Source organism: Petromyzon marinus, chromosome 7 (assembly GCF_048934315.1).
Source record: "Petromyzon marinus isolate PM22_M1 ecotype Great Lakes invasive population chromosome 7, UKy_Petmar_22M1.pri1.0, whole genome shotgun sequence".
Taxonomy (NCBI): Eukaryota; Metazoa; Chordata; class Hyperoartia; order Petromyzontiformes; family Petromyzontidae; genus Petromyzon; species Petromyzon marinus.
Genome location: NC_133673.1, coordinates 6350104 through 6371864, shown reverse-complemented (window position 1 = coordinate 6371864; position 21761 = coordinate 6350104). Strand labels below are relative to the sequence as shown.

The window sequence follows — 21761 nt, the reverse complement described above, 5'->3', positions numbered from 1 at the left end:
TGGCACAGCAGTGCCCCCCTCTGAGTTGGAGAATAGGCCACGGAAGAAGACAGACCACAAGTCTCCTCTGGCCCACACAGTCGAGGGAAGCACTTGTCCACCCGCTCTGCATATGAGCGTAATGTCCATCACGTGGGCGTCAAACCAATCGTTTAATTGTCTTCAGATGTAATTGAGCCAAATTAAGCAAATCTCCCATTTAATGTGATGATTTTGTTAGTCATAGTTTTGATTTGCAGCTTTCGTGACTCCAGGAATCCATACTCTTTGGTTCTTTCGGTAAAGTCACGTAGGTATAAAATAAAATAAATCACGACGTTTCAGGCGCAACACAAGCGTCCATCATCAGGTGGGAAAGCATGGTCTGCTGCTGAGGCAGACTGTTTTAAAAGGTTTTAAATGGGTGTAGCCCAAGGGTCATAAAGAAGTGGCCGGGGCTAGTTATGTTAATGTGAGAAATTAGCATGTGACTGTAAGCTAGGAGAGCGGCCTCCTAGATGAGGGTACAGAAGCGGCTGTGTTAATGTGAGGGATTAGCATGATGTTAATGTGGGAAATTAGAGGGCACGGAAGCGGCTATGTTAACATGAGGGATTAGCATGATGTTAATGTGAGAAATTAGAGGGCACGGAAGCGGCTATGTTAACGCGAGGGATTAACATGATGTTAATGTGAGAAATTAGAGGGCATGGAAGCGGCTATGTTAACGCGAGGGATTAACATGATGTTAATGTGAGAAATTAGAGGGCATGGAAGCGGCTATGTTAACGTGAGGGATTAGCATGATGTTAATGTGAGAAATTAGAGGGCACGGAAGTGGCTATGTTAATGTGAGAGATTAGCATGCTGTTAATGTGAGAAATTAGAGGGGCACAAAAGTGGCTATGTTAACGCGAGAGATTAGAATGATGTTAATGTGAGAAATTAGAGGGCACGGAAGTGGCTATGTTAACGCGAGAGATTAGAATGATGTTCACGTGAGAAATTAGCATGTAAAAGTATGCTAGGAGAGCGGCCTCCTAGACGAGGGCACGGAAGTGGCTATGTATAGTCATAGTTTAATAACTATACACATATGTAAATAGATTAATACACACGATATCAATGTAAATTCATCCACGTGTTATACGTGAATATCCGCACACACTCAAATTTCTAAGTGAAAATGCAAGAGAACATCTGCTTCATTTCAAATGCTGACACATCAAACGTCACTCCCAGTACTGACCAGCAAAGTGCTTGGAACTTATTTTAAGGAGGTTTTTTTTTTTGGCATATTCGAGTTGGCTTGGCAGGGTAATTCCCGCACCGGCTTGTCTGCATGCCCAAGCAAGGACTCTAACAGCCGGTGTACAGCGCTCAGCCCTCCCAAATCACTGAATTATGAACCAATAGAGAGAATCTTCGTGCAGTGTATCGTATGGCCTGTAGGCAGCCCCCAGCAAACGCCACAGAGTATAAAGCAAAAGCCAACACCTGCGGTAACTAGAGGCACATCTCCGTGCCCTTCCACGGTGCAACACATGCACGCGTAATGCACACGCACGTGCTTAACTCTTGCCTCGACGCAACACTTAAAGAGAAAGGCAGCGGCAAACAGAAAATACGAGCACCGTCTCAAACATCGGTGAAGGCGCGATTAGTCGCCGTTACCTTTCCCCTCGCGTTTCCGAGCCAACGACGGCAACTTTCCACAGGTTGCTCTCGGTGAAATGGAACACGCAATGCCCGCCGGACGGCAAAAAAGTTTCCGCTCTGCAAATCGAACGGTGTTTACGTTTCGGGTATAAAACGCTGCAACGAGGATTCTGGTTGACGATGGCAGGACCAAGTGCACACCGGGTCCCACCACATCCATACGGACGCAACTTGGTGTGGCCGAACCCCTCCCCCCCCCTGCCTGCCCCCCAAGTAAAATCGACACGGAATTGGTCACCCTGTGGTGCGAGCACAGCAAGGATAGGGACATACGGGGGTCCAGCCCTGGTGCTCCTCACAGCGGTCAGCTGGAGCCAAGAAACAAATGCACCCGTCTAATGCACTCGCTGTGTGGTGCTTCGTAAACGGGTTTCAAAGGGACATCTCCATCTGTCACACAGACCATTATCCAGACAGTGGCTTCCAGAAAATAAAAACTCCACCTGGAAGCCCGTCAGGCCTATCGGCGCAGAGCCACGCGCACCCAATGTCTCGAATCTTCGCGTCTCAATCGGAGCCGCCGCACATAGGTTGGCAGAATGCCTCCTGCACTTTCCGAGAGGTGCCAAGCCAGGAGGGGGGGCGTAGCCACGCTTGTGAAATATCTGCAGGTGACACACACCCATTTATAATGTATAAAACGAATCGGACCACGACTCACAATTGGAAGGTTGTCAGTTCAAATGCTCGTGGTGTGGGCAGTGAATGAGACTGGGTGTATGTGGGGGTAACTCAGCCTACAATCCCCTCCAGGGGTCACCAGAATGGGCACCACTTTTGCGGGAAGTTGACAGTGGTCATTGTGTGGATAGACTAAACCCCCACGACGAGAATGTAGAATCTCAACTGCAGGTTCAGATCACGAGATAGAAACGAGCAAGGCCCCATGCTCATTTGAGCACAGATACACTTACGCCCCTGATCTCATTGCAGGAGGGGGGTTCATAAGAGATGCGACGTTGATCTGTGGCCATCACTCCGGCTGACTTTGTCTGCCATTCGACGGCACTATTTTTCTGTGCACTTGACCAGCAGGGAGAACTGCTAAGGGGGTTAGAGACAAGATGAGGATCATGTTTGGGTGCCTTTGTTTCCTTTCAGAACCTGCTGGATGGCAGTAACGAGGTGTTAAGCAGTGAGAAGCTTGCAGTGAATCTCAGAATATGATGGGTTGTGTAACACAATTAATATTTTAGGATTTGGAGGCTGCTGCTGTTCCTTATTATTGGATATTGTATACGAGTAAAGGGTATATCTGGAAAAAATATCTATGTGTAAGCCATACTGGCAGTGACATATAACAGCTGTATACAAGGAAATGTAAATTTATTTGCTTGTAAAGAAAGGTCTCACAATGTGCTTTCAACGGGTTAAAGGGTATTGGATTGGTTTTGCAGTGCTGGATTCTCATTTATTAGTCATTTTTATACCTGTCAATTGAACACCGTATAGAGCATGAAATTGAAGTCAGTTAAGGTTCAATTTATAAAAGGAATGATGTGAATAAAAAAAACAATTATTATACTCAATAAACCTAACAAATAACTTATATTTCTCTTGATTTCTGACTTGCACATTAACCAACGATTACTTAAGCAATGCGCACACCACGATGAACGCACTGCTGCAGTGAACACGACGGCCTACGCAAATCCCTCATCTCCAAATGATCCACAATTGCATAGCCAGACATCCATAAACACGACCACGTCATCCTAATCCTCAAACCCTTCCACCGGCTCCCAATTCTGTCCTGCACAAACCACAAAAACACCATCATCATCTTCAAGATCCTCCATGGAGTCACCCCTGCCTACCGCAGCCGTCTCTTCTCATCGTTTTTCCCATCCACGTGCCCCCCACCCCGCTCCAGCAACCAAGCCCTTCTGTCAATACCCTTGCACGATGGGAGATGCCATCTTCTCTGATACCTTTTAACACGTAGGCTTTCGCGACCAATATTATTAATAATAAAGGGGTTTTTTTTGGGTTAGATCACATAAATATAAATGTAAGACCGAAACAGGAAGACTTCTTCACAATTCTGGAAAATTGCCTGATGAAGCTGGTTGTAATCACCAGCGAGATGTTCGACTCAAATCTCCAAATCACCAGCGTGCTGAAGTAGTCACGAATTGGCACGTTTTGTTTACGTGACAAACCTTAATAATTGGCTGTGTCAGGTGGTGCTGGTTTAATGACACATTGATATTTATGCGATCTAACCCAATTTTTTTTTATTATGAATTATCTGGTATTGTGCCCAAAGACTGAAATTCCCTTCCTTTGGCCCTCTACACACTGCTGAAATCCTTCGCCTGTTCAGGTCCATGTCTAAGAGCTTCCTCTTTGTTTCTGCACATGACATGACTCTCTCTACGAGGAATCTTCATTCACACTCCTACCGTGATGGCGTCTGGTCAACATAAACCTAGGCCAACTCTACGAAACAAAAGGACCACCTTTATGAGACCACCACCACTACCAACCCCGGACCCAGCACCAGGATGACTGGGACCTCTGGGGACAATCACTGCCACTGCGCGTTTTCGAGTGACGCCTGAAAGAACATGGGTTGACGTGTTGTACACGTTGTGCCCGTACCATAGGATGAACCTTCTACAGCGTCCAGGTTACTCCTCTTTATGAGCGGGTAGGAGAAGGGGGTTGTTGCATAAATAGGAAGATCGTGTGCGTGGCTCAAAGGAAGAGCCGATAATAGGTGGGCCAATCAACAGCAATGTCAATGCAATTGTAACAATGATTTGCTTTTGATACAGCGCAAGCGACTTCCATCACATCTCATCTCAAACATTTGAAAAGGCATCCCTCCCCGCCAGTGGCAGCTGTCCCTGTGGGCACAAGCCTGCCAATCGAGTATAAGTCTACCAACAGGGGGCGATGATTGCTACATGCAATCCCCATTCGTGAAACAAAACGAGCAGTATCAAGTGCTTGTTTTTTATTTAAATGTAGCAACACTAAATTTCGATTTAAAGCTTTCGTGACTGCAAGGATTAATCTTCTTTGGTTCTTTCGGTAAGGTCACGTAGAATGAGAATAAAATAATAAAATAACACAATAAAATTCTCACGACGTTTCGACCACAACGCAAGCGTTTTGGCCGACAGGTCTGTACTTTTCACCTGAAGACGGCCGCTTGCGTTGTGGCCGAAACGTCGTGAGAATTTTATTGTGTTATTTTATTATTTTATTCTCATTCTACGTGACTTGACCGAAAGAACCAAAGAAGATGTAGGAACACTGTTTGGTTTCATAGCGAATCAAGGCACCACTGCACGTCTGATATTTTGACAGTAAAATTTCGCTTCTACATATTTAATTAAGCCACACAATTGTTCCGCTGGGAAATAATTTTCTTTTTATCACCAGAAATATCCGTGAAATGAATACAGAGGAAACAAATTTTGAATCTCATTTTTTTTAAATAAGGGCAGCTACTGCCTCCCAAAATAACAGCTTACGTTTAACGCTTTGATTGATTAATCGAAAGCAACTCAAGAGCACAAAATTTGCATGTAAATTCCATTCACAATTTCCACGCACAGGGCTCAAAATGTGTTTTAAGTGCGGGATTTAACGGCACCGACGATGTCGTTGGCTTCGTTGCTACCGATGACGTCATAATGTGCATCATCGCGGCGTCACTGAGAGACCGCGCACTGCTGCGAGCTTCCCCACGTTTTGGTGGCCAGCTGCCCGGCGTCGTTTTAAATTCATCACCATCGTCATCAGCCACGGTCAATGCACTGCTGCATGTAAATCTCACCGAGTAGCCACCAATCTCTCACGCTCCCGTGATGTAACACTGCTTCCCCACTCGCGCGGTTGGCTACGTAGAGTGCGAAAGAAGTCCAACACACAAACATAAATTAATGCACACAAGCAGTGGCAAGCACTAACGAATATAAAGTTGTCCTGTTTTTTGCTATTTTTAATTTCCGGCACAGAGTTTTGCATGTTCTGTTTTTAAGCCGATCTCGTAAATTTACTTTGCGCCCTATTCCAAGCTCTTCTCTTGCTGAAAGGAGGTGCTGCTGTACCAAAGGACTTCTCACTCAGTCAATTAACTAAGTCAGCATTTTCAGATCGTGCCGGAATGGTTATATTGCATCCAAGTGTTTTTGTGCGCATCCGTGCAAAATCTTATCGGCAACTTCTCATTGCGGCTGGAATATTCATGGGTCGTTTTTAAAAAAGACTTTTGCATGTTTTGTGCACTGAATATTACGACATACAACTGAGAACAAACAGCAAGCAAGCAGCAAAGAAACACGGTGATGTAACATCTCAACAACGATGGCACGGGCAAAACGTTAAGCGGACATTGAAATGCAATGGAGGATTTTTATTCATTTATTTTTGCTCGGTGCACACGTCGTTAGCTACGAGATGCCACTCACAATCCTTGCAAGACACCATATGCGATAATGGTGATATTCACACGGAAGGCAAAGCCTCGAATTTATGATCACAAAAGCAACTTTTATGAGGAGCTTGAATTGTTATTCGTGACCTTTAATAATGAATGAGATGACACTAGTTTTGTTAAAGAAGCGCTGACGTTTCATCGCGAAAAAGGGGAGGCGTGTGCACTAGGGGGATTTCAGTTCCGAGGAAACCAACTCCGTTGTCCCTTTTCCACTCGCCGTACGGCAGCCGGTGAGAGAGAATGCGCAAAGGGCTCTTAAAAATGTCATAATTTTTTAATCAAACACAGACGCGTCTTGGTTTAAGAGGCAGAGCTTCGCACTTGCACTGTATAATTTAAAATGAAAGGAAAACGCGACAGCATATTTAGTCAAGAGAAACGTTCGTGAGTACACCACACCGGTCATGTTTACGTCGTGGCTTGATGATCCTGCAGGAAAGTTTTCACTGGCATGAGTCTCATTTGTGAACACCCGTGCTTAACAGCCAGCGTTGGCGTCACATACTTCTGTTCAGAAAGAAATGTCAAGAATGTCACTAATTGTGATGATTGTGACGATTGCTCGAGACAGGTAGATCAAGAAGGAATTGCGTCGAATTCGTACGATTCCACCACAGACGATTTCCTGCAGGATTCACGATTCCTCTATGGGTAATTCCCACATTAAAATGTCTGTTCATTTACGTGGGATTCAAATGGGGGATTATGCCATGGCAAGCTCAAGCCACAGGATGGAATTCTGTTTAGAATCTGCCTTATCGAAGCTACTCCAGCCATCCAAAGCAGTGAATACTACCAAATCTAGCCGACCCTATCACCATTAAAATGTGTGGCTGATGCTTGGGCAATGGATCAGACTACCACTTGTAACACCGGGCCTATCACTCACTTCTCTCCCCCCCCCCCCCACACCCGTAGCATCACGACTACCACTGATACCACCGCGACCACTGGGACAACCATGTTAACGAGTGGAGCTATCATCCAGTCAGTTGGGACCCACGCAACTACCACTTGGACCACATCAAGACCATCAGTAATACCACTTCGACCAATGCAACCACATGTTCGACCACTGGGGCCACCGTCTTTTCATACCGCAGGGATCACAGGGCCCACTACTTGGACTATGTGCTGTGTGCTAAATGACGACGCTGAGGCAGGTCTTCAAACAAGGGCTTGCACCGGTTTATTAACAAGGGTTGGTGACAACTTCCACCAGAGGTTGGTTGCCCTACACTTGGTCCTTCACGTGGACCCTCGGCTCTGTCTGTCCCTAGCTCGGCTAGCTCTTGGGCTCTCTCTCTCTCTCTCTCGAGTCAGATCGGGGGTTCAGCCAACACCGACCGACCGACCGACCGGGGAGAGCAGCACCATCCACAACTACCGCCGGCTTCTCTCCAGACTCCCTGAGCTCTACCCCCGACTGTCTCTTCAGCCGCTCTCCATCCCGGGCTCCCACAACGACCCCGCTTTCGTCACCGGGCCCCCCTTAAGTGCCCCGTGGTGACATGACGTCATCGCACCGCACAGCACGTATGACGTCACGTCCCCATACTACTCCTCTACATATGTACTGACAATGGTGAAGAGGATGAAGGTGACAATGAAGATGATGATGAGAACAACCAAGATGCCAACGATGTTAGCGATGGTAGAAGATTATGGTCGTGGAAAAAAACACGCACATGCCATGGTTAATATTCCGTGGAACTTTACTCATTAATTCCTACACCCATGTTGAGGACTCGGTCTAGCACACTGTTTCGTCTCAACCACCACCCCCACACTGTGTTCAACCAGCACCACACTGCAGATCACAACACTCGTCTTCCTGTGTATTCCCTCGCACTGCTCGAATGTGGAATAGTATGTATATATGTTGAACTTCTTTCGCACCATACGTAGCCAACCTTGCTAATCGGGGTTGCGGGGGGAGGACAACAAACTAAATACAAAAAGCAGTTTTAAAGAAATTAGTATTCAATCTAGAAACTGTCCTCCCAGCTTCTCATTTCCCACGCTCTCATAGCCTTGCTAAATCCAAGACCTGTTCAATCGCATCTATTACATCTCTAATAGTGCTGTTTGTTGCCAGTCATTTCACATTTTGGACCTGAGGGACTGTGCTCGGCATTTGTGTAAAAGAACACGCAACCAAGTCATTATTGCAGCGTATTACAGTGATCGGCCATATACGTTTTGGTGGCGATATTACTAAACCGGCCAGGCCTCGAGGGCCCTCCCTTTTTGCCTGAGAGCCACACCAGTGTCAGTGCAGCCTACACCCCCCCCCCCCTTCCATCTAGATTCCACGACGCCAATCCATGATCCAATTCAGAAAAGGATTTGGCTGAAAGAATGGAACTGCAATTGCAGGCTAGAAATCACGGGCATTGCACAGCTCTAATGATTACCGTGACAATCCGGAGAAATCATACATAAGCCAACTTTGCGGGATCATGAATGTGTCACCGAAAGCTTCCTCGCTTCTGCTTTCCTGTGCTGCCACTCGTAGCAAACTGGGATAAAATCCAAAAATAAGATGAGCAGACAATGTCCCCTTCATATATCCGTCTCTCTACAAAGAAAATAAAAGCATTACAAAACCGGTTGGACGCAAGGCCTTCTGGGAGTGCATAATTCCAGCAGCATTGATCAGACAAAGCAAACTCTGGACTGGTTGCGACAGTGTCTCACCAGAAGTGTAAGGCTTGCTTGAATTAATGCTGATGAACTGCCAGATGTTATAGGCAAGGCGAGATGTTATCTCCCTCGCCTGGTATGCACGAGGACGTGGGTTCGATCCTGACCTTGATGTCTGTATATTTGGAGTTTGCATGTTCTTCCCGTAGCCGCATACATTTTTATCCGTGTCCTCCGGTTTTTTTCCCTGCGTATTTGTAAACACGCATTTACATTACTCGGCTGCTATAAATTTCCAAACTCCAAATATACAACAGGCGTCAGGGTCGGGATAGAACCCACGAACTCCTGTGTACCAGGCGAGGTAGTTAACTCGGTGGCGACATGTTAATGCTCGTTAACATGGCCCCGTTGCCTCACCTGTGGGAGCCTCAGAGCCATGGCAACCGCTGTGGCAGGAGGTTTCACTGAACCACGGCGAGAGACCGCAATCTGCACGGCGGCATCGGCGAGCGCCAATTTTCGGTCGGTTCAAACCTCCCATGGGCGCAGTTTTTCCGAGCCCTCTGCCACCTCCTTCAAAAGACGACTGCCCTCGTTCCATCCCGGCTCATTAGTTAACAGTGCCAATGCCGGCATTTCAGGCCCACAGCTCATTTTGAAGGCACGTTCGCAAAATTACAATGGACATGAAGCCCGGCCGCAGAGTTTCCCATAAGGTTAGATACAACAATCAACTTTGAAAGCTCCGTTGCTCACAAAGCGAGCAAATCCCAACGTACAAAAAGGCGGTTTTCAAATGAAGCTTGCGATTGCGAGCAGCAGCCAGTGCCAGCTAATATGGCACACTAAGTTTATGAACAGTTTATGAACAGTTTATTTAGAATTGCCCTGTGAGCTAAGAAGCTCCTGAATCGGGTTTAATCAACAAAACAGAAAAACTGTCAAATAAAAACACAACGTTTGCAACAGGTCGCATACAAATTATGAATACAATACAGCAATGAAAGTCAACAAATAAAAAAAATATATTCTTGGTTCTTTCGGTAAAGTCACGTTGAAGGGAAACAATAAAATAATAAAATATATAAAACAATAAAATTCTCACGACGTTTCGACTGTAACACAAACAGTCATCATCAGGTGTGAAAACCAACGGCAAGAACATTTGAAAGAAGCTTTAAATCAACAAATAAAAAAAGTCAAATATATGACTTCATGATAAATTAAATATTTAAATCAACTGAACATTAAGATTTGGGAAACATATTGCAAAATGGTGCATCTAGAGTGACGAAACGTGATGAACATTCCTGTTCAGATATCCCCATTTATTTTTTAACACTGCTAATATCGGTCAACGATTCAGTGATAATTGCTCAAGCTGTAAGAAAAAAAAACAAGGAAATCTCAGCTTTCTTCAACAATATTCTGCTCACTTTTTTTTTTATAACGGGCATTGTGGTGCTGTATACTTTCGGCAAGTATAATGCACAGTTATTCAAATAATAACGACAATATAATGGTATTAATTATTAAATCCTTGCGCCAAACCACTGCTGGAAGAAAGCCTTCCGACGGCCGTGTCAGTCCTCGGTGGTTGTTCAACCGCACTTGGCCAAGTTGGTCAGTTGGGGGTTGATGAAGGCGGAGCAGGATGGGCTCAGCCAGCACTCGCTACTGATGTTAGCAGTGGTACAGAAATTGAAAGGAGGTCACTTGGCAAATTGCTCTAACCACTGCGTAATGCACTCATTTTAAAAAAAGTGTTTTTTTAAGTGACGCAAAAACAGCACGGTGAAATGAACTCGGCACCCCTTTGAGTTTCACTTAGTGAGACCTCCACGTTAATGACCGACTTTAATAGTAACAGAGTTTAGTGGTGATTTATGCAAAAGATACCATTTATAATAAGGCCCAATAATAGAAATCGTATTACAATGTGTTATCCATCAATATGATCTACATTTTAATGCAAGGGGCAATATGCTGGAAAGTAATACGATTGAAAATTATTAAAGATACGAACAAACACCACTATTTTAATGGAATAACTTTTGTAATGAGAATTCTGTTTAAGCAACTTAAAAAAAATATTTAATGGTGAATGTCATACTAAACTCGTCAAATTGACAACGTTGGTAATTTTTTCTTATTTTAACTCAAATTAAAGTTTCTTGACCATACGTCGAGCTGTTGCCAATATATTATTTAATGTGTATGATTACATTATTATTACGTCTACGGTCACAGTATAAAACTCATCTCTTTATATCCATACATTATAATGGGCATTAAGTCAGGCAATCATTAATTCTCTTTAAGCCAAATAAGCTACGAAATGCCTCTTGGCAATCTGGTAGGAGACACAGCATGCCGAACTTGACTTTTCCAAACTCACTCCAACTTCACTCATTGAGTTATGTATTAGCGTAAAGGTGGTATGAGTAAAGTCGTGGGTTTTAATCTAGGCAGCTGCCTGTGATTAAACCACGTCCTCAAGTGGAGTGAGTTGATAGTCTCAGCTTAGTAGCCAATGACTTTCTCAAAAACGAAATCTAAAGAAATTTGGGCAAATTCCATCACTGAGAATGAAATGAATGTTTTAATTGTCATGCTACGAACCTTACTCCCATATCCAAAGTGAGTGGGAAGTGCTGCACCCTACTGTGTGTGGACCAGAAGTCACTTGAAGGGATCTCATTGGTAGCTCTGTGATATCCACTTCCATGGGCCATGCTGCAATACAAAGGGTTGCGCACTGTTCTGCCCGAGTTTCGAATGGAACTTTCATCCAATGCCAAAACGCCGATCGCACTATTAAAATTAAATCGGCAAAACATTTAACTTGTTAATATAAAGTATCAGTGTGAAGGACATTATTTATTGGCCATGTAATGATGCATATATTTAGTGATTAAATCCAATTCTAAAGCTCATGACAAAGGCATGTCATTGTTTTTGTGAAGCACCATGTACGTGTACAGCCCTTTTGTCAATTCACTGCTGGACGAGGGCCTCCAAAAGTTGAGGGATATCTGACCATACTTCACCACACTGGTCAGCCCCACTGCTGCCCAGTGCCGAAAGTACCTGTTATTCGTGCACAGTGGTTACCCACCCAAGTACGATACAGACTCAAGTTTGCTTAGCATTTATTGTAATAGATTTGTTTTGTTATGTTTTCACGTGTAACGCGAGAGCAAGAATGCATTTTAATGTATGGATCAATGCATCCCTACGTGCTTACCTAATATGTACACAGATAGGACCTTGTATAAAAATTGCCCATGTAAAATAATACGTCTAATGATATTATCATTATTTAAATCAAGATCACGTCAAAGTATCTCCCTGCATCAGAATATCGTTATGCTTACTGCTACTTGGCCCATAGCAGTGCCGCTGCTTGTATGTAGAACTTCTTTCGCACCGCATCTAGCCAAACGTGCTTATTGGAAGTGCCAGGGAAGGACAGCAAACTAAACACAAAAAAGCGGTTCCAGAGAAATTCGTTTTCAATCGAGAAGGTACGTTCGAGGATTCTGCTATGGAAACCTTGGCAAACTCCTTTTGAATGTAAAATGTTTTGCTCGCACAGTAAAATCGCATTGCGAGCGCATGAGAGAACAATTAATGCAATATATCAAAAGTCTGCTGGCAGAGTACTCCCTCCTAGAGACTTATTGGCTCCGCATGTAAGCACCCTGCGTGTATAATTATATTGGCTCTTGCTTTCACCAATGATTCACAACTTACATCCCATCACGATCCACCAACCTCACCCCCAAGTCGAGGCATTAAAAAGCACACTCGGCATCCACTGAAAGACGCACGTGTTTCCGTACGTCAGATAATGTACAAGCGAACGTGTGTGCCACAGTGTGAATTACACTCTAAATGCAACTTTAAATTAAAATTTAATGTGAGTAATGATGTTTTCTCAGCTGGAGGAAATAAAGTGCGTAATGGTGCCGGACCCCATTATTATTTATAACCAACATTTTTCACACGATCTTCAGAGGCCAAACGCTCTTTAACGACACACTTATGAACATCATAATAATTGGATCATTGCATCTTCAATTTACATATTAGATGCATTTGATTCATACGCTGCGAAAGATGCTCGTAAAGTTTTTATTTTATTTTATTATGATTGCAGTTTGCCGAACGTCGGCCCCAAAGGCCTACAACAAGAATCGACCAATAACAAAGAGCAATAATGATGGTACACAAGATACAACCCAACAAAAATCTTTAATTGTGCAAGGTTATAGAAACATGGGGAAATATAAATGTTGCATCCTGCGATACACCAGCCGCGCACGGTATGCAAAAGACAAAATGGACACTGGTAGAATGAGTTCTTGACATGGGCAGAGGCATCGAGCTGGGACATTTAGGAGAAGAATAACGAAGGCACTACGAGGTCCGACCGTGTCCGTCCAATGCTGCATTGGCTTCCGGTTTCCGAATCGATACATAGGGTCGCAATCATTGCACACAAAGTGCTTGTCACAAATGAACCACAATACCTTGCTGATCTCATCAAGGAGCATAAACCATCCCGTGAACTCCGGTCGTCCTCACAGTGGCCTTAGCTAGCCATCAAACAAAGACGGTCACTGCATCGCGCGCTTTCAGATGCACTTCAGCGGCCGTCTGGAACGCCACTGGAGCTATGCACTTTTAAATCTAGATGATTTAAAACTAATTTCTTTAAAACTGCTTTTTTGTGTTTAGTTTGCTGTCCTTCACCCGCACCTTTGATTAGCATGGCTGGATATGTACGGCGCAAAATAAGTTCAACATACTATACTACAGACAAGACGTCCACTGAAGTGACTTCAGAGGTAGCTCCGTGTTGTCCTCCTCTAAGGGCCATTTCTCTCGGCACAATAGGACGTTACATTACCTCTCTGTGCGAGTTCCAAATTGTAGGCGCCTTCATTTCGTCATATGACGCTGACAGCAGCGTGATTGTACTGCGATTGGGGAGACGGGGAGAAGAAGCTCGTGGGGTACTTTACGTGTATTGACGTTGAAACAGGATTCATGTTCACATTTGACGAGTGGGCTACCCACGAGTGGCACGGCAGCCTTACGAGGCCAATTGAGTGGAGTATTGACTCGTATTGACAAACTCTTTGCAGCGAGTTCATGAACATTTAAAAATGTGTATATTGACAAGATTCGGTTCAAATATAGATATAAAAAAATGTTTAGATTGCATTTTCAATATTTCTGTGTCTTACTCAAGCAATTTATTTTACTTTATATATTATACAAGTGGAGACATCTAGTATTTCTGTGAACCTATTTCTATATGTTTTTTGTGTGCAGATATATGGCCACATACAATATGTTGAGCAGTGATTAGCACACTGTGCTATGAACCTGGGTACCTGAGTTCTAGATCTGCCGATAGCTAAAATCAGTAGCCATATGATACCTGAACCAGTTCTGGACTTGCTCAACTTTTACCAATCCACACTGATCAACATGGCGAAATATGGTCAAACAATCACCATAATAGATCTGGCATTGGGAGGCCTTCCTCCAACAATGGATTTATAAAGCAGTGGACATTCTTATTTTTTTATTTAAAGCTTTCGTGACTGCAGGAATTCATATTCTTGGTTCTTTCGGTAAAGTTACGTAGAAGGGAAACAATAAAATAATAAAAATATAAAACAATACAATTCTCACGACGTTTCGACTGCAACACAAGCAATCATCATCAGGTGTGAAAACCACAGATGATTGCTTGTGTTGCAGTCGAAACGTCGTGAGAATTGTATTGTTTGATATTTGTATTATTTTATTGTTTCCCTTCTACCTGACTTTACCGAAAGAACCAAGAATATATTATTTTTATTACTTCAGCTTTGTGTCCTGGTAATGATGTCATCCTCACAGTGGCTTTTGGATAGCCATCGATCAAAGACGGTCACGGAATTGAGCGCTTTCAGATGCGCTTCTGCGGCCATCTGGAACGCTCTTCCTTCCGGTATCAAGAAGCTCCTGGAGCTATGCACTTTTACATCGAGATTGAAAACTCATGCACGGCTGGCTACGCACGGTGCAGAAGAAGTTCAACAGACAGCATACATGTACAATTACTTTTTGCAATTGGTATCTGTACCTTTGAATTTTGCCTTGGTCTCTCGAAACTGACTCAGCCTAAAGTGAATACCCACGATGGTGTGTTAAACATAAGCGATGGAGAGAGAGAGACAGGTTTGAATCGTACCGATCGCACCACTCCCCCATTTGCTTGCAGCCTTAATAAGTGATCACCAACATTTGCCCAAACAACCTATCCTGGTTAAAAGGGAGATCATTGTCTTAATAGTGTAATTATAACTACTGCTGTGCGAACTTTACATTCCAATGGTGGAGGACCAACCTATCCAAAGGAGAAACACGATTGAACTAATTTTATTGATTCTTGAGAGATGATGGGGTGAGTTTACACCCAAAAAGAGATTGGAAATAGCAACTTATTCAAAGACAAAGGTGGACAAACAGTTATTGGACACATCACTGATATGCCACACTCTTACCCTGTGCCTCTTTCTGGATGGCGGTGGCTCTTTCGGCTCCGTGGAATTTTCAGGCTGCGTGTTCTCCGCTGCCACAGAACGCAAGGGCCGTCGCGCAAGGTTGTCCTGGCGATGTATGACAGCCGACCGTGCCTTCAGATGCCTGGCAGATAAAAACACGTACACGTGAGTGTGTGAACGGACGCCTGCCGTGGCGACAGAGTGATGATGTCGGTCAAGTGGATTGTGGTGGCATAACAGATCCATGATGGGTGGTGATCTTCAACATTTAACAATCATACTGCACCTTCCATTCAGTACATCATGGGTAGCCAGGTGATGGAATGAGGTCTTCATCCAGCTCTGGATATACGTTGGCTGGTAATGGCGATGATCACGTGTCACATTCATAATCAAATTGACTTTGGTGAGCTTCAGATGCCAGTTGCCAATGATGGGCAAAGCCAGGAATTAAACTGGGCTTGTTAAAATCACAGCACGAAATGCTCATACACACAGAACCACAGAAATGCTTTTACAAGCACACAAGCATACAAAAGATAAAGATCCCCCGTACAGCCTATAACATACTGTTGCGGTAAGTGCTGTTAGCGAGCGCCTATGAAGGCTGGCATGGCACACGAGGGGGTGGGTGGCCTGCACCATGCCCAGCCGCCTTTGTCTCTCCATTGGCGATGGTTACACACCACACCAGGTACTCATTTGAGGCCGAGTCGACCCAGGGGAGGCCGAGGACCGGCTCAGATAATCGTCACTGGTGGTGGCTATGAGCGGGTTCGATTCACCGGGTTCCTAGCGCAGTGCACTAACCGCGACACTACGGCTCCCCCCCACACGCACACACACACACTCGGGCATGCACAATAACACGCGCGGAACAGGCATGGTCAGTGAGTGCCGAGAGAGCACTAAGTGGCTCTTACAGGAAGCTCCAAGAAATGACAAAGGATCTGTCAAAAAAAACACCACTCCAAAGGACTGATTGCAAGTGCACGTCGTCAAGAGTCTGCCACTTTATAAAGAGGCATATACACATGCACGAACCCATATGCACACACACACGCACATACATAATTTGGAGAGCACGATATTTAAACGTGCGTGCAAACTATATGCAGTGTATTTTCTGATGGCCACCACAATGCGTTAATTAGGACAGGTAGTACACATTGGTTTCCGTATCTTTCTCAAACCTCTTTAGTATACGTAGTATTGCATATGCTGCTTAAATGTGTAAAAAGCATTAGAATCTTTGAAAACAAACACGAAAAATATAACAACAATAATACGTAACACTGTGTGTATTCTCATAAAATTAAAGCTCAAGTGATACATGAAAAAAATCATCTTGATGTATATACAAAAATTATACTTACTTTATAGCTCGGCCTACGTATTAAGGGACCTGACACAGAGGGCATATTTGGATAGTAGAGTAAGACACTCCCTTGTGTTGTTTCGTAACATTAGATGGGGTGTCTGACATGTGACGTTGAGTCCGTGTGGCAGCCGGGAGCCGGTTCTATCCGCAGTCGAAGTCGCAGTCGTAAAGTGAAATGGTCACACTTTTAAATAAGTCTTGCAGCTCTGCTCAAGTGTGTTACAAGGGGCTTCACAGCTGAGGAGGCTGTCTCGTTCCAAATGAGGTCATAACACTCGGGCTGAAATATGGCACATGCATCAGCCACTCTTTTGGCTGCTTGAAAGGTCAAACCGTTGCTTTTATGCGACCAGCACAAAAGTCGCCGTTACTTATTAGCGCCGTTTAAACTGACACACTAACGCAAGCAAATTTCACTAAATTGTGAATTAACATTGGCAAACGAATGCTTGCAATGACCATCAGTGCTTACACATCTCATCATATTCAGTCCGAGACTAAATATCTGCCCTTTATCTTCAGGCAATTTGTGTCGCTGCGATAAAGAAATGTACGTAAACTATCGTTGCCTTTGACCAAATCACCCAGAATGCACCAGATCTCATAGCTCAAAAACGAAGCAGGATTTGAGCCTGGATAGTGCTCGGATGGATGACCACCATGCCTCGTCGACAGGTGCAGTAGGCCTTGTGGGCAGTAGAGGACAGTGCAGAAAACTTCTTTATTGTTCTGCACTCAATCTTGATTTGAAGCTTTCGTAACTGCAGGAATCCACACTCTTTGGTTCTTTCGGTAAAGTCACGTAGGTACTCACCAACATGCACTGACCCGCGTGGTGAGGCATTATCAAATGTCCTTCAGAGCCTAGAATGCATGGGGAGACCTTCATTCCGCCGGGGATTGAAGAATGGGTCATAGCTGTACAACATTAATACCCGAAAGGAAACCGTGTATGGCTGTATATATATATCTCAAGAAACGTCACAAGAAAAAACATCTGGTGCATTATTTCGTATAATATTTGTACTCTAAGATGCAATCGTGGTGGAGTGAGAAAGGTATTTAATTTGTTACTGCTGCTGGCTAGGTCTGGTCGACAGTGAAGTGGTGTTCAACAAATTGAATGCACTCTGTGGCATTCTGAAAGGTAAAAAAGACACGTTCTAATTGAAAGGGTGCAACAAGTCTATATCGCCAGCGGACATTAGCGCCACCAAACAAGGCAACAGGCAGCGTCTGCACATTCACATGAGGCTCACTTCACGGCCATCTCTGAGCATTTACCGGTGTCCCATCGCATAAAACTGACATTCGTTAAGAGCAATGCCAACAACCCAAGAATGGCTGTCGCTGCACTTGCAATTGCCACGGTGGCTGGATGTTATCTCCCTCGCCTGGACTACAGGAGATCGTGGGTTCGATTCCAATCCTGACGCCTGTATATTTGGAGTTTGTACTCCCTGTGGTCATGTGGCTTTTTCTCCGGGTCTTCCAGTATTTCCCTCCACATTTACAAACATGCCTTTTGAGCATTTGGTTGCGATACATTTTCCCGTGATAAGCCACTTCGGTGAGCTGTTATTTGCAGCCAGGCCGCTTCTGAAAAAAAGGTATATATTGCAGTGGGCCTTACCTGGTAAAATAAAGAGTAAAAAAAAAACCCCAGTGAATTTGGCGCGGCGTGTTTCGAGTTGGCGCGTGTGTGCGGTGGTGGTGCGCAATGAGAAGCGCGCAGACCCGCAATTACCTCGGCAGCCATCAGAGATGGAGGTGACAAGAACATGAAAATATGCAGTGCACAAAGGATATTTCATTTACATTTAATTACCCGCACTACAAATTAGGGCTGTTATTGTAATACATAGGGAGCGCTTGACTCGTAGTCGGAAGGTCCTAAGTTCATATCTCAAATGGGGGATCGGCTTGCCGTATCATTTCCTTCGGTGTCGATAAAATGAATACCACTTGTGGGTTGGCGACGGTGGTTACTCTATGGATGAAACTGGCACACCTTGACATGTGACTATGGACTTTAAACCACTGGCTCGAGATCGCCGATGAAGATAAATGTTATTAAAATACTTGCTTGAACATAGATACTTTGGGGATGGTAACATCTGCCATCGACAGTGGTTACATGTTATTTTCGTGCAATTAGTTATATATATATACGCACCCACACACAGAGTAACAACATTATGGATATTCGTAAAAATGTTGTAAATGTAAGTTAGTTTTTGGGTATGGTACTGTATATGTAAAGTGTACTGTTTTTATATTTATTTTACACAAACTGTTGCCTTCAACATTTTGGGTACACTAATTGACCTTAGGTCATACAAGATGAATTTATGTCAGTGGGCTTTCAGTTGGTTATAAAGTACAACGATGTTTGCGCAACAATGACATTGAATATAAAACTACAAAAAATGCAATGAGACTTTCCAAATGTCATGGATGGTGGCCCTTGCCACGCTCCATATCCCTGTGCAGAACATTGAAGTGCATTTCATTTACACAGATACGGGATTACAAAATCCCCCCCTTCACACAGCTTTTAATGACATCTCTATATACAATGTTCAATTCCCCTATCTGTTGGCGTATGTGTACGTCACTAGTTTCTCTTCCGATTTCATTCCGATGACACACATCAAAAGGAAACCGGAAGAAAAAAACAAAATAAGTTCATCAGAGCCGAGGCTCCCACAAGGCCATGCGAGGGGGCGTCTGGCACAGTTTGGTGCCAGCTTGGATAGTGCAGTCGTGTGGCTACAGTTCTCTGTGGTGAGTACAATGTCTTTAAAAACGGCGCCACGCCTCTCTAAATTAAATGAAACGCCGAGCCGCTTGCGCGTTCCGAGATTCAGAGGTGAACGAGACGCCCACCCTGCCACTCGCAGACGTCTGGGAAACGGGAAAGGGTTAAGGCCATGGGTAAAGCACCGGTGTGGCCACCGTAACGGGGCAGCGGCGGAGTAAGAAGAAGCGGCACGTTCACCCCCCTTTTTCAGAGGTGGCATCGTGGGCTCGGGAGGCAGTGCACGAGTGTCCCTCATGATAGGCGGCAGGGCGTCAGTACATCACGGGCCGCTCGCAACGTTTCGATAGGGGGGCGGAAGGGGCAGGTTCACGGGCCACCGCGTGGCTCTGCGACAAGCGCGCTCGTCTTCGTAAACGGGGTGACCCAAGCGTACTCGTTCAGGAGCAACAGACCGGAGGGCCGTGGGCGAATCTCAAGAGACGCTGGCGGTCTGGGTTCATAATGGCGAACGCCACAGGCACTATACAGGTGGTCCACTTGCCTCCTGAAAATGTGGCCGATTCAGGTGGTGCTGCTCAGTCCACTCCTCTTCAAAACCTAACAACCGATTGAACCTTCTGAAAGGCTTAGTTCGAGCGAAATCGTGCCGTCAATAAACTCTAAACGGCAAGTGCATCAATAATCATAAGAGCAATCACACGTACAGGAATGAGAGGGGTTTTTTTTCACCTTTTGAGGCTATGAACTGGCACGTAAGCCCGCTGACTATAGGCGCTGCAGTGGAGCAATTCTTCGTCTCGCACCTTGGCACTGTTTTACACAATTAAGATGTCAGCGGCAATATATTTCAAAATATGAATGAAATAAATATAAGAGTAGAAACCACTCAGCATACCCCCATTACAGTTTCTTTTCATGAGCACATGGTAGAAAACAAAGAATGTGTTGAATTTTTTTGTAAATATAGATGTTGCACCATAATAAATAAATAAAAATCAATATTATAAACACATCAACAATAATAACAACACAGAAGCAAAGTACGACATATATATTTTTTTTGGAGCACGGCCGTAATAACAATAACAAGACATCGGGGGGTTTCGCTGGTGATTTATTTACACGACGCATTGCAAACAGAGCAATGTGTAAGCACATTATAAAAATGCCAATAATTTCACGTACACCGATGTCTCATGCGGCCGCGGAGAGGCCGGTGTATTGTTAATGACGACGGTGGTGAAGCCTCCTCACCCCGCTTACCAGCTCAGCTCGAGCACGCCGTCCAAGATGCAGCCATTTGCACCGCACTGGAAACCGCGAGATTCACAGCCCTGCCGCCTGTTTTCAGGCTGTACAGCGGCTCGTTTGGCGTTATGATCAAACGTTTTAAATTAAAACTATCTTTATTTTTTAATTTATTTTATTTATTTGCATTTACCGCTTTCACACTTTCTCGTGCGCTTCGTTGCGCACGGTTGCACTTTATTCTGCGCGCCAATTGCAATTTGCTTTGCTCGGTCGGTGTCAGCCGCCGAGGGCGTGATGGGTTTCTTGTCATTCCTGTTGCTCTGTGCCCCCTGTACCGTTCAAGTTCCGTTGTATTGTGCACCGATGCCTACTTTATCGAGGGCGATATTGGCACGTAAAATAAAGATCAATCGATTGATCGACGTCTGCCGCTTTTCACTGCTTGTTGGGATCTTCGTTCAGGAACTAGAGCCTCAGAAGCAGCTCCGGCAGGCGTACCGAAACGTCAGACACCATGCAGTTGCACGTCGTGCCGAATGGCACGCGGCACAACCCCAAGGCACGATCCAAAGGCACGGCTCAAAGGCCCGACTTGAAGACGCACCGGAGAAGACACACAGCACACTGGCTAACACGTACGCAGCAGTAACGGCAATTCGGTTAAAGTTGTCACCGCACACATTAAAGAGGTTCGTGAACAAGCAAAAGGCTTTGTGAAAGCTCACTAACATTTCTGCACATTTGAGCGTAACATTCCTCACGGAATAAATAGAAGATGTGCAAAATTAAGTACGCAAGTTGCATCTTTGTATCTCTCAAAGTGTTGCGCGTGAAATAATAAAAAAAGCATGCAGGTGAGGAGGGTCAATGGCTTTGTGTTTGGCGATAGTGAAGAGCGTTATTCAACGGCCAAGAGAAGCCAAACTCAAAAAAACAAACACTCCCCACTCATCTGTGCATGCCTTTAACCGTTTCACTTGCAGAAGACTCAAGGCACTC

General features: G+C 44.6%; 1 protein-coding gene across 7 annotated transcripts in view; it reads right to left on the bottom strand.

Moving 5' to 3' along the window:
* Positions 1-21761, bottom strand: part of ARHGEF39 (Rho guanine nucleotide exchange factor 39) — a 161329-nt gene that overhangs the window by 18176 nt on the left and 121392 nt on the right. For all 7 annotated transcript variants that reach the window (XM_076065285.1, XM_032948853.2, XM_032948857.2 and 4 more), the window contains one exon: positions 15367-15508. In XM_076065285.1, the coding sequence (XP_075921400.1) occupies positions 15367-15508 (142 nt within the window). The remainder of the gene's footprint in view (positions 1-15366; positions 15509-21761) is intronic.